Here is a 15,258-nt window from a genome sequence, read left to right as displayed (position 1 = left end):
GCGCTGCACGATTTCTGTTCTCATCCTGAAGCAAAGTTCTTAACCCGAGATACTATTTCTGGGTTAGCGGAGTCTGTAACCTGAAGCGTATGTAACCCGAGGTACCACTGTAGTGTATAAATTTTATTAAACAAATAAATAAAACCCTCATGTTCTCCAGGCACGACACACTAGGAAGGAACAAGATCCTATAGTAGGAGCCTATCAAGTGGTGCAGCAATAAAACTGTCAGGACATTTTGCAAAGCCAAGCAGGGTCCAGTATGGTTTCAAATTGGATTGGGGGAAAAAACACACCATGCATTGTAGGGGGTTGGACTAGATGACCCTCGGGGGACCCTTCCAATTCTGCAATTCTATGAGATATCCTGGACATACGGGACAAGCGGTTGCTACTTAACGGAACCGTTCCCTGAACAGCGGCCATTGCCAGCGCCGACTTTCTTTGTCAGCGAGAGCCCCGTTGCATTTTGGAACTTGTAGTCTTCCTTTATAACCGCCGGACACGACCTGATAAAGGGCCGCCTCCGGTGCATGACGGGAGTTGTAGTTCTCTCCGGTGACGTAATTAGCCCGCGAGGGGGGGAGGAGCTGACTTTCCGCGTCGCCGTTTGGCAGAAAAGCCAGCGAATGAGAAGTGCTGGTGATAGGAGGCGGAGGCGGTGCTTCCGGGAATGGGCGGGGCTTTCTTGAGAAAGGGAAGAAAAAAAAAACTCCCCGGATACTGACTAGGCTGAGACCGGCTCGGAACTTTCTAGAAAAGTCGCGGCTTGCCTTTTGCCTTCTGTGTGAGAGGAAGCGGCAGGCTCCTCGCTCGGCTCCCTCAAGCGCTAGACCTCGTGTGGTATTTTTTTTTTTTAATTTCTCGGCCGGCGGCGCGAGCGTATGGTGAGTGAGGGCCGGAAAAGGGGCCGCCTCAGCCTCTCCCCCCCCCCAAAAAAAATTATCCCGCCGGCGCCCGGTGTTCCACACAGAACGGGCGGGCAGTTGCGCGGTTGCTCCCAACCCCCCTCCCCCCCCCGCCTGCTTGCGTGAGGAAAGGGGGGAGGGGATCTGGCGCGCGCCTGGTCAGCTGACGCCGGCATGGCGTGGGGAGGGGGGGAAGAGGAGGGGGGAAATGTGACTGAACTTTCCCTAAGGAGGGAATGTGGGGAGTGGGGGGGGCTGGTTGGGCCGTTGGTGTGGGAGGGGGGGAAGGAGGAAATATGGGGAGGGGGCGCTGGTTGGGCCGTTGGTTTCGGGGCGGGGTTGCCTTGAAGCCGGTCGTGACCGTTTTCCAGGTAGGACTTTTCAGGAGGAGAAGCCGCTTGAAGCACAAAAGGGGGGGGGGTTCAGCTGTGGGGTTTTTTCTCTCCTTTTCCTAAGCATGGAGCTGGTGCTCGCCCCCCTTTCCGTCTGTAGGGGGAAGGGGGGAAGCAGGAAGTCTCTCGTCAGATGTCGTGAACTGCCCTGTGATCGTCAGATGGAGGGAAGTGTACAGATTTAATAAATGCAGTGGAACCTCGGGTTACAGACGCCTCAGGTTACAGACTCCGCTAAGCCAGATATAGTGCTTCAGGTTAAGAACTTTGCTTCAGGATGAGAACAGAAATCGTGCTCTGGTGGCGTGGCAGCAGCTGGAGGCCCCATTAGCTAAAGGGGTGCTTCAGGTTAAGAACAGTTTCAGGTTAAGAACGGACCTCCGGAACGAATTAAGTACGTAACCAGAGGTACCACTGTATAAAGATGGGCATTTCTCTGTAGTGGTCTCAGGTTGGGGGTGAATTTGTGAGGTGGTTGTGGGGGGCCGGGGAGGCCAAGGATGTGAGATTGAACTTCCACCTCCCCCCTCCCCAAAAAAGGTGCTTTTGAAGGGTTTGGTGGGGGAGGGGTTGAGAAGCCCACATTGTCACGTGGAAGTGTGAAGTACACAAGGGGTACCATATTGCTATTTTGTAGGGAATTTTGGTTAACTTGGGGGTGAGGGAATTCCCTTTTAAGGTAAAAGCTATTGGCCTGATAGTCCTAAAAGAGTTTGGTTTCATAAGCATTTGGGAGACAGGGATGCTGAAACTATGAGAGAGACTGGAAATATCTCTAGCTTACTGTCTTTGTTTGATGTATTTTTCATGTTCTTATTTGTCAGTGTTATCCTTCCCTCCATGTTGCAGGTATCAGCTGAACCATGGTGAAGGAGACCACATACTATGATGTGCTTGGGGTAAAGCCCAATGCCTCCCAAGAGGAGCTGAAGAAAGCTTATAGGAAATTGGCACTGAAATATCATCCTGATAAGAATCCTAATGAGGGCGAGAAGGCAAGTATGCAAGCCCCTTCCCTACCACAGACATTCTGCCAATTAGTTTTGTGAAGCATGCTTTATCTGCTGGCGACTTGTCTGTATTGTACCTAATGGCTGTGAATTTAGAGTGGGTTGGATTCTGGTACCCAGGCAGTAATACATATCCTCTTCCCAGAATGGGCATAACAGTCTGATACTGATACATGTTTGTCTTATTTAGGTCTATTGCTTCATACTATTACTTTGAGCATGTGACATACTTTCGGAGGTGGTGAGCAGAGAGCTAATATTGCTAAATGAGAAGCTATTGGTACTTGTGCACCATCTTATATTTTATAACTTACTTTGCCTCTTGTGCAATACAACCCCTCTATAGTGCAAAATGGATATCAGAACATTCAGTTCAAGGCTTTTTAAGACTAAACACCTGTCTTTTGCGTTTAAGAAGCTTTGAAAAGCTTAAATGCAAAAGCATGACTGCAGTCCTTTCAAATTCTGAAGGTTCACAAATGGAAAGGCTGACCATCTTAACCTTTAGAAACTTCACATTGACTCAAAATATGATTTAAAAGGCCTGACTTTAGTCTTGAACAGCCAGCTGGATTTCTGAGCATTATGTTCAGATAGTGGTGCTAAATAAATGTTACAATAATACCGGTAATCTGTGAATATTCTGTAAAGAGGTTAAACTTTTCTTTTCTTTTTAATCTTGTAGTTCAAACAGATTTCCCAAGCCTATGAAGTACTTTCTGATCCTAAGAAAAGAGATTTGTATGATAAAGGTGGTGAACAAGCTATAAAAGAGGGTGGTACTGGAAGCAGCTTTGGGTCACCCATGGATATATTTGATATGTTCTTTGGAGGTGGTGGAAGAATGCAAAGAGAAAGGAGAGGTAATGTCCAACTTTTTTTGAACTACTTCATGCAAGTGATTGTAGTTCAACCAATAAAAGCAGATGGGCAAAGAGAACAGATCAGATTTCCATTTGAAAGTGAAGGTGGCCCACTCATTTAGCTGTACCTTATTAATATCACGAGTTGCTTTGGTGATTCCAGTTAAAATAAATTCCAATCTTAAGGACTTAAATTTTATTAAAATGTCCATTTGTAGTACTTATAAGGTGCTTCAAATTCTAGTTTCTGATATTTGAAAGTTACTGATGTGGAACTTCAGGTATATAAATGATAAAAGTTGAGCTACAAAGGGGGGTGTTTTTAAAAGCCACAACAATAAACACCTGACTTACACAGCATCCCAAAAGTGTTTTCTGACTTTTATGTAAGCTACTCATGTTTACTTGGCAATGTTCCACTAATTTCAATATATTACTATTTCGTAAATGTGCCTAATGTGCTAGATCTGCCATGTTACTTCTCCCTAGCCCATTTGGATTGTTCTATCCATTTCTCAAGAAATCCTCCTTTCCCTGGTTAGATCAGGCAGTACAGAACTCCCTCCCTTATAGTGGGATCAGGGATCTTGCTTAATGTCAACTAGCCCTGATCACAGTTGAAACTTATCGTAGAATGGCTTCCCAGGTTGGAAAAAATAAATTTTAAAAGTTGAAGTGTATTGGTAAGCAAGAATTTGATGGATCTTGGAAAACGTAACCTGAACTGAAATACAATCAGATGCCAATCATATTGATCCTCAACAATATGCCGTTCCTTACAGGTAAAAATGTTGTCCATCAGTTGTCAGTTACTCTAGAAGACTTGTACAATGGAGCAACGCGAAAACTGGCTCTACAGAAGAATGTCATTTGTGACAAATGTGAAGGTACACTGATAAACTTTTGTTCTTTGAGCTGGGGGAGGTGAAAAGTCATATTGGAGACAGTGCAGTTGTAAAGGGGGGAAATAAGCATGTAGTGATCTTGTGCTTATTTTCTTTGATGCTGTTTACTAGGCCGAGGCGGCAAGAAAGGTGCTGTGGAATGCTGCCTTAATTGCCGAGGAACAGGCATGCAAATTAGAATTCATCAGATAGGACCTGGAATGGTTCAGCAGATCCAGTCTGTCTGTATGGAATGTCAGGGCCATGGGGAGCGCATTAGTCCCAAGGACAGGTGTAAAAGCTGCACTGGAAGGAAGATTGTTAGAGAGAAGAAAATCCTGGAAGTTCATATTGATAAAGGTATGTGTCTCATTTTGGGTCTCTAGTTTTAAACCCAATTATTTTTGAGGGAGCAAGTATGGAGAACAGTCACAAAAGTTAGAGGAATTGCTGCTGCTATTGCAGCCTACTTGGTAATGGAAGTAGCCTGCAGGTAATTTAGCCAAACACCTGATATGATCTGGATAAGTTGAAGAATTGCATGAGAATCTCCACAGTCAAGAAACATAGTTCTGTGGAAAACAATGCAGTTGTTCCTTTTAGCAGCCGTGTTGGAAGCCCCAGAACTGCAAGTAAGGCAGTGAAATAAGCCAACCTACAGACAAGATAAGTGTTTCTGCATGCTTTGATACCTGGAGAATACAAAAAAAATATGCAATTTTCTGAGCAACCAGAAATTTGTCACCTGCCCCAAAGCTTGGAACACAAAGTCAAAGACAAAAGGATGTGCCTCTGCTGTCTCTGTTCAGCTCCCAAGTCATCAAGCGGTGACAGAGCCACCAAGTTGCCACAGAGACAAGCCAGTGCATCTTCCCCTTCCCTCTTCAACTTGAAGCCAGAGAGATGATGTGAATGTTTGTTTTGGCTTACTGCTTGCTCAGGTATTGGGAGGAAGCTTTGGGTTTGTTTTCACTCACCAGAAGCTGGCTGAGCACTGGCCATGAGATTGTCATGCCCTGAAGGTTGAAATATTCTCACTGCCACAAATACTGGGCAACTGGGGATGAGGAGAACGGTGTGCCTAAGCCATTAACATAATATTCTGGAGGAGTGTTGGAGAACTCTTTATAGGAATTCTGAGGGAGAATTATTAGGCTTGGAGAAAGTGTTTCATTCTAGGTTAACTTCTGGACTTTCAGTTGTGATGGAAGAAAAGTTTCCAACAACTTAAGTTTCTTTGGGTGGGTGGGAAAAAGGTTTCAAAATAGGGTTGGTAGATGTGAACCATGAAGTACATATTTCTCCTAAACTCCCCCATAGCTATAGGAAAGGGAAGAGTATCCCTTGCAGGGTTGAATCTACATGAACAGCTTCTAGCTTTACTAATCCTGAACCTCTGTAACCAGAAATGGTGTTAGAGTGCTAAAATGCAGAACTGAATGAGGAGGAAGCTATTTAAAATCTGGGGGAATTGAAATATATGCAATACAGTGGTGCCCCGCAAGACGAATGCCTCGCAAAACAAAAAACGCGCAAGACGAAAGGGTTTTTCGGTTTTTGTGTCGCTTCGCTAGACGAATTTCCCTATGGGCTTGCTTTGCAAGATGAAACGTCTTGCGAATTCTTGCGAATTTTTTTCCTTTTTCTTAAAGCCGCTAAGCCGTTAATAGCCGCTAATAGCTGTGCTTCGCAAGACGAAAAAACCGCAAGACGAAGAGACTCGCAGAACGGATTAATTTCGTCTTGCGAGGCACCACTGTACTTTACTTCACTGCTTTAACAACATAAAATCATAATTTGAAACATAAGAGTTTTACATGCTAATGGTTTGGTACATTTATGAAATTTATTGAACACTCCTATACATTTACTTGGATAATTGTAGACCATAATGAATGTTAAAGGTAAAGGTACCCCTGCCCGTACGGGCCAGTCGTGTCCGACTCTAGGGTAGTGCGCCCATCTCACTTAAGAGGCCGGGGGCCAGCGCTGTCCGGAGACACTTCCGGGTCACGTGGCCAGCGTGACGAAGCTGCTCTGGCAAGCCAGCACCAGCGCAGCACATGGAAACGCCGTTTACCTTCCCGCTACTTGCACTTAAGGGGTGCTTTCAAACTGCTAGGTGGGCAGGAGCTGGGACCGAAAGACGGGAGCTCACCCCGCCGCGGGGATTCAAACCGCCGACCATGCGATCGGCAAGTCCTAGGCTCTGTGGTTTTACCCACAGCGCCACCCGCGTCCCATAATGAATGTTAACAAGTGCCTAAAGGTAAAGGGACCCCTGACCATTAGGTCCAGTCATGGCCAACTCTGGGGTTGCGGCGCTCATCTTGCTTTATTGGCTGAGGGAGCTGGCATACAGCTTCCGGGTCATGTGGCCAGCATGACTAAGCCGCTTCTGGCGAACCAGAGCAGCGCACGGAAACGCCGTTTACCTTCCCGCCGGAGCGGTACCTATTTATCTACTTGCACTTTGACGTGCTTTCAAACTCCTAGGTTGGCAGGAGCAGGGACCGAGCAATGGGAGCTCACCCCGTTGCAGGGATTCGAACCGCCGACCTTCTGATCGGCAAGTCCTAGGCTCTGTGGTTTAACCCACAGCGCCACCTGCGTCCCTAACAAGTGCCTACAAGAGACATAAACAGGAAAACTTGAAAGAATTTAGATTAGGTGGAAACCACACTATAGTGGAGTGTTGCATGATGGAAGATGGAGTGATGACTTCCATTAATTTATTTGGCTTGTATCCATCCTGTCTTACCACACATGCCACAGACTTTCACTTCTGGAACTGGACTTCCTCTTCCTCTCTTTTCTGGAGCTGTTTTTGGGGAGACAACAAGGAGAAGAGAGGAACTCCTATTGCCCAAGGAGAGTGCCAGTTGTGCAGTGCTAGATACTACCCCTTTGCTTTGGGTGTTGTGTGGGACCCACTCTTCTGGAGTTAGTTTTGTTTTTATTCTTGACGTTTTGTATTGGTTGAAAAGTATTTTTTTAAAAAGATAATGAGATGGAAGATGTTCACCTAATTCTCACATTAATTGTGGGTACATAGTGGTTCCTAAGAGTTGTGGGAGAGTTCTGTGGCTGCCATAGTTAGTGTTCAGAAATTTGGCTGTTTAAATCTTGCTTTTCATTGGAGGTTGGAATCGCAATATGACTAACGCTGTACAGCTTTCGTACAAAAGCTTTGGGAAACATATTAAAACATTTTTTATTCTACCTTAATAAAAGTTTTAATATGTTTCCCAAAGCTTTTGTACTAAAGCTGTACAGCATTAGTCATATTGTGATTCCAACCTCCAATGAATACTTTGTGTGTGTAAATAATAAATAATAAATTTAAAAGGTATAAGACCAGGCAGCGCTGCAGGTAGAATATAGTCCATAATGCAGAAAGCCTAACCAAAAAGCCAGTGAGGAATAGTAATACCTGTTAATGTCTATAATGCCATGATATTTTGTGCTGTTTCTCCATCTTACATGTGCTTTTGCAATAGGAATGAAAGATGGTCAGAAGATAACTTTTCATGGTGAAGGCGACCAAGAACCAGGATTGGAGCCAGGAGATATTATCATTGTCCTGGATCAAAAAGACCATACTCTGTTTACAAGGTAAATTCGTGATCGTACTGTTATAGCAATTCTAACTACCGTATTTTTCGCTCTATAGGACGCACTTTTTCCCCTTCAGAAATGAAGGGGAAATGTGTGTGTGTCCTCTGGAGTGAAGACGCCATAGCCCCGCTACCCCTCCCGGCTGGAGCAGGAGCCTCCATAGCCGCATGTCACCTCTCCAGCCGGGAGAGCGCGCGGGGGGCTAAAGCAGCCCCCCGCGACCCTCTCCCGGCTAGAGAGGTGACGCGCGGCTATGGCAGGAGCCTCTATAGCTGTGTGTCACCTCTCCAGCCGGGAGAGCTCGTGCGGGGCTAAAGAAGCCATAGCCCCGCGACCCTCTCCCAGCTGGAGAAGTGACGCGTGACTATGGCAGCAGCCTCTCCGCTGCGCCTTTCCGCTGCTCCCTGACCTGCTCTTTGGGGCTGCTGGTGGGCTTCCCCCCGCCAGCCCCAAAGAGCAGGTCGAAAGGAACCTGAAGCCTGGAGAGTGAGAGGGGTCGGTGCGCACCGACCCCTCTTGCTCTCCAGGCTTCCAAGGTAGCCGCCTGAACGCACCTTAAATGGCACCTTGTTTTAGAGCGGGAAAACAAGAGGGGGAAAATTCTCCCACTCTCTGCGCAGCGCCTCCTGCCGCTTTGCTGAAGGAGCGCTGGGCAGAGAGCGGAAGAATTTTTTCCCCTTGTTCTCCCCCCTCTAAAACAAGGTGCGTCCTATTGTCCGGTGCGTCCTATGGTGCGAAAAATACGGTATGTTAATATGTAAGGGCTGGTTTTTATATGCATATGTTGCCAGTCTCAGGGTTTGTTTATTGGATCAGAGGAAGCTATAGTTGGAGAATAAGGTTTTAATAATTCAGTGAAAATAGAGGATAGCCATAAAGGAGCAAAGTTAAAAATCAAATCATTACTCTTAGAGATGGGGCAGCTACTATAGGTCTTCTGGAGTAACAGATGGAAACCAGGCAGTGGGGAATCACTTTTGGCTGGAGAACCAGATCTAAAAGTGACCAGGCCTTCAATGAACCACAGTGATGGGTAGAGTTTACTGTGCTCCTGATAGTTCTTTTGCCGCCATGGCTTGTGTTTAAATTTGGTGCCAAACGCAAGACACATCTGCAAAGGAACCGCTGGGAACATAAGCTGATTCCCAGTGGTTCCTTTGTAGCTGTGGATTTACCTGTGCTGTGCCTGATGAAAAAAATCTGAAAACAAGCTGTTCCTTGATACAAATCTAGCCACAAGATTCTGTAGCTTGGGAGTACCTTCTCCACTGACTGCTAATATAGAAGACAGAGATCATAGAATCATAGAATAGAATCATAGCATCATAGAGTTGGAAGAGACCACAAGGGCCATCGAGTCCAACCCCCTGCCAAGCAGGAAACACCATCAGAGCACTTCTGACATATGGTTGTCAAGCCTCTGCTTAAAGACCTCCAAAGAAGGAGACTCCACCACACTCCTTGGCAGCAAATTCCACTGTCAAACAGCTCTTACTGTCAGGAAGTTCTTCCTAATGTTTAGGTGGAATCTTCGTTCTTGTAGTTTGGATCCATTGCTCCGTGTCCGCTTCTCTGGAGCAGCAGAAAACAACCTTTCTCCCTCCTCTATGTGACATCCTTTTATATATTTGAACATGGCTATCATATCACCCCTTAACCTCCTCTTCTCCAGGCTAAACATGCCCAGCTCCCTTAGCCGTTCCTCATAAGGCATCGTTTCCACGCCTTTGACCATTTTGGTTGCCCTATGTTTAAATAGCAAGTGGTCAGTGTAGGGAAGCCTCATTGCTTGATAAACCCTCAGCCTTCAGTTTGCATTAGTATCCATGGTGGTGGGTGCAGTTTTGCCATGCTTTTGTCACCACAGGTGCGAATAAGAAAACTGTGGTAGAAAACCTTGCTAGTTGGTAAAATAGTCATCTGTCCTGGGCAATACTGACTTGCTTTAAAGCAGACTTGGTAGATGTGGTGAAGCTCTGAAAATCAGGGGTGACTGGATGTAGTCGCTTTTCAGTTTAATACATTACGTTCACATCCATAGTATGTTGTTGTTGTTGTTTAGTCGTTTAGTCGTGTCCGACTCTTCGTGACCCCATGGACCAGAGAACGCCAGGCACCTCTGTCCTCCACTGCCTCCCGCAGTTTGCTCAAACTCATGCTGGTAACCTCGAAAACACTATCCAACCATCTCGTCCTCTGCCGTCCCCTTCTCCTTGTGCCCTCCATCTTTCCCAACATCAGGGTCTTCTCCAGGGAGTCTTCTCTTCTCATGAGGTGGCCAAAGTACTGGAGCCTCAGCTTCACAATCTGTCCTTCCAGTGAGCACTCAGGGTATTATAGCAAAGCTAACCACTTAGAACAGACATAGAAACATGACTACCCCACCCACTACTCCCCCCCTTTCTTCCTAACCTAACATTGTATATATCATTAATTTCTCATAACAAATGCAACTGAATTGTAGAAATCATAACTTGAAGAACAAGGCATCACACTGTTTTTGTATACTTAAGAAATCTTTAATAAAAAACATTTAAAAAAGAAATAGAACAGACAGCTGCAACAGCATTTCCCGCCCCCCTTAAAACTGTGGATCTTCAAAGGCCCTAGGATCAGAATAAACTATGGGGTACTGTGATAGGAATTTTGAGGTCTTAGATATATGGTAATGTTCATAACTGCATGTACATAGATCAGCACAGGAAGACCGACCTGAAGCCATTTTGATTCCTAAACTGAGCAGATGTTTTCTCTGCAAGGTCAAAGTGGAAAAGCCTCTCCATTGTCTTTTCCTTCACAAATCCTGTCTTAAGGGTATGTCTGTGTTTGAATAGGGTGTGAGCCTGTGACCTGGCCCAGGAACTAAGTATTTATCACTACAAAAGAATGGCCAGGCTCCCCAGGCAATCCAATCAAGTAACCTGCCAGACAGTAGATAAACAACAACAGGAGAAAAACAATATTCAAATTTCTGTTTTAGACCGCCTTTTCTGTGATGTATGTATGATGTTTCTGGGGGTGGTCTTGATCTACAGGGTGGCAATTTCAAAAGTCTTTATAAGGCCTTGCACGCCATTTTTCTGGGTCCCTCCTCCTCTCCTGCGGGTGAGGGGAGCACCCTGTTGCAACAGTTCAATAAAGATCAAGCTTACTAGCTGCTTTGCTTCTCAGTATTCTCTGGTTGGCTTCTGTTATTCTCCTACCAATAGAGAACCTATGTAAGGACTCTGTATGGGCTCTTGGATACCCCATAAGGGAAAAGGGCAATTTTTATTTACAACAGCACTTCCAGTCCTGCAGGAGTAAGAGTTGCTTCTACAACAAAATGTGTAAAGACTGTATGAGTGAAGTTCTCAGAACTGTGTTACAGATTTGAACTTTCAGCTCCCCCACACCTCACTGTTAACTATGCTAGCTGGGGGCTGATAGGAATTGTAGTCCCAACACCACTTGGAAGGCATCCTGTGGCAGATAGTTCTTTTTCTCTACAGACGGGGTGAAGACTTGGTCATGAGCATGGATATCCAACTAGTTGAGGCACTGTGTGGTTTTCAGAAGCCAATTACAATGCTGGATAATCGAACCATAATAATTACTTCTCATCCTGGTAAGTATAATTTGAGAACAGGTATTTTGGTATGTTTTCCTATTGCTTACTGTGGGTGGTAAAACTTCCAAGTGATATTTTGAGCTAATAGTCATCACATGAAAATGAAATGTGCTCAAATCTATGGAATGCAGACTTGTGACACAACAAATACTGTATCTATGTCAAACATAGTAGTGAAATACCAGCTGCCGAGATCCACAAGTGAGGAGCTTTCACCTGCCACCTGATTGGCCACTGTGAGATCAGGATTCTGGTGGCTCTTTGGCCTGATGCTTCAGGGCTCTAGTATTCTGTATAGAAATAGCATTTCAGTGATAGACTCCTATTGCCTTGGAGAAATTTCACCATGTCACATTCTTTGACATGATGAAATTGAAATAAAGTTTGCAAATAGATGTTGGAATTACTCTTAATACAATGCTGAAAATTAATCCTGGTTTGATTTGTAAGCAAGATCTCTACTTGCTGATATCTGTGCAAAGTGAAGTTTCGCTATACTTTTCTGCATGAAATAACTACTACTGCATGGTTGTTTGTGCATCTTCATTCTCTCTTGCCTTGTTAGATCTATGAAATTTTAAGCATTTCTCACAGAGAGTAGTAGAATGCTAATAAAAATAGGTCTATTAATGAGGATAACCCTTTATCCTTTTGATTCTTAGGTCATATTGTTAAACATGGAGATATTAAGTGTGTACTGAATGAAGGAATGCCCATCTATCGCAGGCCATATGAAAAAGGCCGTCTGATCATTGAGTTCAAGGTAAGATGCAGCTGTCAAAAGCCACTGATTAAATGAAATTTCTCCAGTAAAGTTTCTTCTACTCATGCTAGAAAATACTGCCGTGTGAGGTTTAATATACTGTGCTTTAAAACAAAAAGTTGACATTAATTTACATAGCTACGCAAATGTGCCTTCTGCTTGCAAATACCTGCCTGCCAGACCATATTATACACACACACCTATCTAGAGATGTAATATGCATGCAGTGCACTAATAGTTACCTAATTTCACCTAATATCACCTAATTTCAGGTGATCTTTCCAGAAGGCGGCTTCCTTTCCTCAGATAAGCTGTGTCTATTAGAAAAGCTGCTACCTCCAAGGCAAGAAGTGGAAGAAACTGAAGATGCGGATCAGGTAGAGTTGGTGGACTTTGACCCATCTCAGGAAAGAAGACAACATTACAATGGGGAAGCCTATGAAGATGATGAGCATCATCCCAGAGGTGGTGTCCAGTGCCAGACCTCTTAAAATGGCCTCATGATTCCCCTTGTGCTGCTTACCCTGTATGTCAGTTGTGGATGAGTGAAGGACTAAGGTTGCTAAACTTTCTCTCAAACTTGCCATCATCCCTGTAATATTTAAAACATAGTTGTTTTTAAATCAAGTTAACAAATTTAAATCAGTAAAATGCTACACTTCAATCAAGTTGGAATGATGTTCATATTTCCGTATGACCTCTTAAGGAAACTAGAAGCCACTTTGCTCTGGCTTTTTTTATTTTGTGCATTGTAAGGTGTCTTGTGTGCAAACGCACTGGCTTAGTATTCAGTGATTTCTGTTTAGTATTATAAATTATATTCCCTTTAAAGTAATGCACATGTATTTATGATTCATGTTTAAAATGTGAAATTAAAGTTTTGTATTCATTTGCTCCTAGAATAAGTTGGTGTGTGTTGGGTGTATTGTGGCTGGTTGAGACTTCACAAGACACTGTCCTGTGCTGGAAAGTAAAAGCGCCCCCCCCTCCGCCCCCAGCTTTAGCTAGAATGCTGTGCAAACATGCTCTGTTAATGTTATACAGGATCTTAACACGGCTAATGGGTGAAAGGTGTTGAAAATTCAGCCTGCCTAGTTCTTATGTATGATGAAGATCAGAATGTTCAGGCTGTGAACAGGAAATACTTGGCACCTTGAACAATGGCAACCAAGCAACTGAAAGCAGCATGATTATTCTTGGACTAAAGGCAGAAAAATATATAGTATCTACAACTTTAAATAGGAAAGGTGGACCATTTGAACTTATTAATATTTATCTTTAAGTGAGCCTATTAACAATATTCAAGTTCTTAGACTGCATGAGTACTTCTAGAAAATCCCTAACTCTGACACTGAACTAGTTTTGTGTGAAGTTTCTTATAAGGGCTACCTCTACAATTAGCCATTTCAACATGTTAACTGGTTTTATAACTAAATGGGATATAGCGTACTAAAATGGCTTGATATTCCAGTTCATAGCTGGGCCTTGATAACTAAGCCAGGGGCTTAATAGATTCAAGTGCCTCTTGAGACTCAGCTGTACCTAAGCTGACACTTGATTTTTTTTTTTTTTTAAGAATTCCATTGCAAACATCCCTATTATAAGAATGAGCCCGGCACATAGTGCATCATGCTGTACATACAGAGCAAGTGAGCTAACAATAGCAGTCTAGTTTTTCACATCCATGACCTTATAGTTGAGGTTTTGATCTATGACTTCTTTCTAGTCTCTAGTCTGGGGTTTGATTAAGCTGTATAGCAAATTATCATGGTCCCTGTGATAAGGATGAGTTAGTTTAACTGAGTATGTGACTTCTAAAAAAATGCTTGCATATTGTACTTTAAACATGAGTTTCAACCTATAGGGGGAATAAATACTGTCCTTACTTCTAACAGTTTCATCTCTTCCTTTTTTATTACCTAAATCACCAATCAACATATTAACGCAGTGGAAAATTGTGCCTTTGTGGCAATTTGTACCTATTAAAACAACCATTTCTTGGCACTGGCCATGTGTAGGGAATGCTCAATTATGTTGTTTAATGTTACAATCAATCTACTTTAGCATTATAAGGGCCATTATGAAATGCATTAGTTTTTTAAACAAGTTAGGCTATTTTAAATGAAGTGCCAAAGTAAGTTTTAAAGCATTAGTGTAATTGGGACAGCTCTTCTAATGACAGCATGGTAACTTCTAAAGCCTATTGTAGCACTAGTCTTGGAATGACTAGCCTGCCTCCCACCTCAACCAACTATTTTTGTTTTACTTGTTCTAAGCAGCTTATCTGCTGAATCATATAGCCTGATGCTGTCACGATTCGTCCAGAGCTCCTTGCTGCCCCAGGCAGTTCCCAGTTAAAACGCTAAATAGCTTCTACTTGTCACTCTTAGCCACCTGAACATCCTCAGCAAGCCCAGGCAGTTAACTGGCAAAACATTTAACACCAAGGGCATATCTCTAGTAGCTCTCAAATATGGTTAGCAAGAATACTTTGTGGGGAAATGATTTGCTTGGCATTTGCACTCAAGAAAAAGGAAGTTTTCCCTGTCCTCCATACTCCGGAGCACATCATAAGAAGCTGCTAGTCTTGGATAGCTCAGCTGGTTAGAGCATGATAACACCATGGTTACAGGTTCAGTCCCCGTAAGGGACAGCTGCTTATCCCTGCATTGGAGGAGGTTGGACTAGATGATCCTCTGTGTTCCTTCCAACTCTATGATTCTAGGTACCACCTCATGCAGATAGGACACTTCTCTTTTAAAATGGAAGGGTGGATAGTGAGGTTGAACAAGCATAACTTTCCTCCAAGCCAATTCAAAACAGGCAAAAATGCCAGCCAGCGTAGCTAATGGGATAAGGAATTATGGGGGTTGTAGTCCTATCTCTGCTCCAGAAGAGCTTAGCTGGCTCTGCCTTTCCACCCAAACACTGCAATATTAGCATGTTTTATATCGGTCTGCTGGATATGTAGCAAAGCTGTCCTATTTTTCTCTCTACTGTAGAGGTATAAGATAAGAAAACCTACTCTATGGTTCCCAACGCTTGGGAGGAAAAGCACATAAAACACAATAGAATTGTAGAGTTGGGAGGAACCCCAAGAATCATCTAACCCCCTACAATACAGGAATCCTGCCCACAGATGTCCCTGGATGAGCAGGAGCTACCAACCTTCTGGTTAACAGCCAGGCGCACTGTCCCATTGCACCAGAT

At 43.9% G+C, this 15,258-nt stretch overlaps 2 protein-coding genes across 2 annotated transcripts in view; both read left to right on the top strand.

The window, feature by feature from the left end:
- The window catches only part of ELP1 (elongator acetyltransferase complex subunit 1), a 192,582-nt gene that overhangs the window by 69,504 nt on the left and 107,820 nt on the right, over positions 1-15,258 (top strand). The window lies entirely within an intron of this gene.
- DNAJA1 (DnaJ heat shock protein family (Hsp40) member A1) lies at positions 614-13,940 on the top strand. The gene is made up of 9 exons (XM_083719469.1): positions 614-887; positions 2,150-2,295; positions 2,996-3,173; positions 3,956-4,060; positions 4,190-4,417; positions 7,558-7,672; positions 11,167-11,282; positions 11,948-12,048; positions 12,321-13,940. The coding sequence occupies exons 2-9, from the start codon at positions 2,164-2,166 to the stop codon at positions 12,537-12,539; spliced, it is 1,194 nt and encodes a 397-aa protein (XP_083575595.1). The 5' UTR covers positions 614-887; positions 2,150-2,163; the 3' UTR covers positions 12,540-13,940.

Source organism: Podarcis gaigeae, assembly GCF_964106915.1.
Source record: "Podarcis gaigeae genome assembly, chromosome: 17".
NCBI classification, from domain to species: Eukaryota; Metazoa; Chordata; class Lepidosauria; order Squamata; family Lacertidae; genus Podarcis; species Podarcis gaigeae.
Note: the sequence above shows the minus strand (reverse complement) of the source record. Positions and strands in the feature narration are given on the sequence as shown.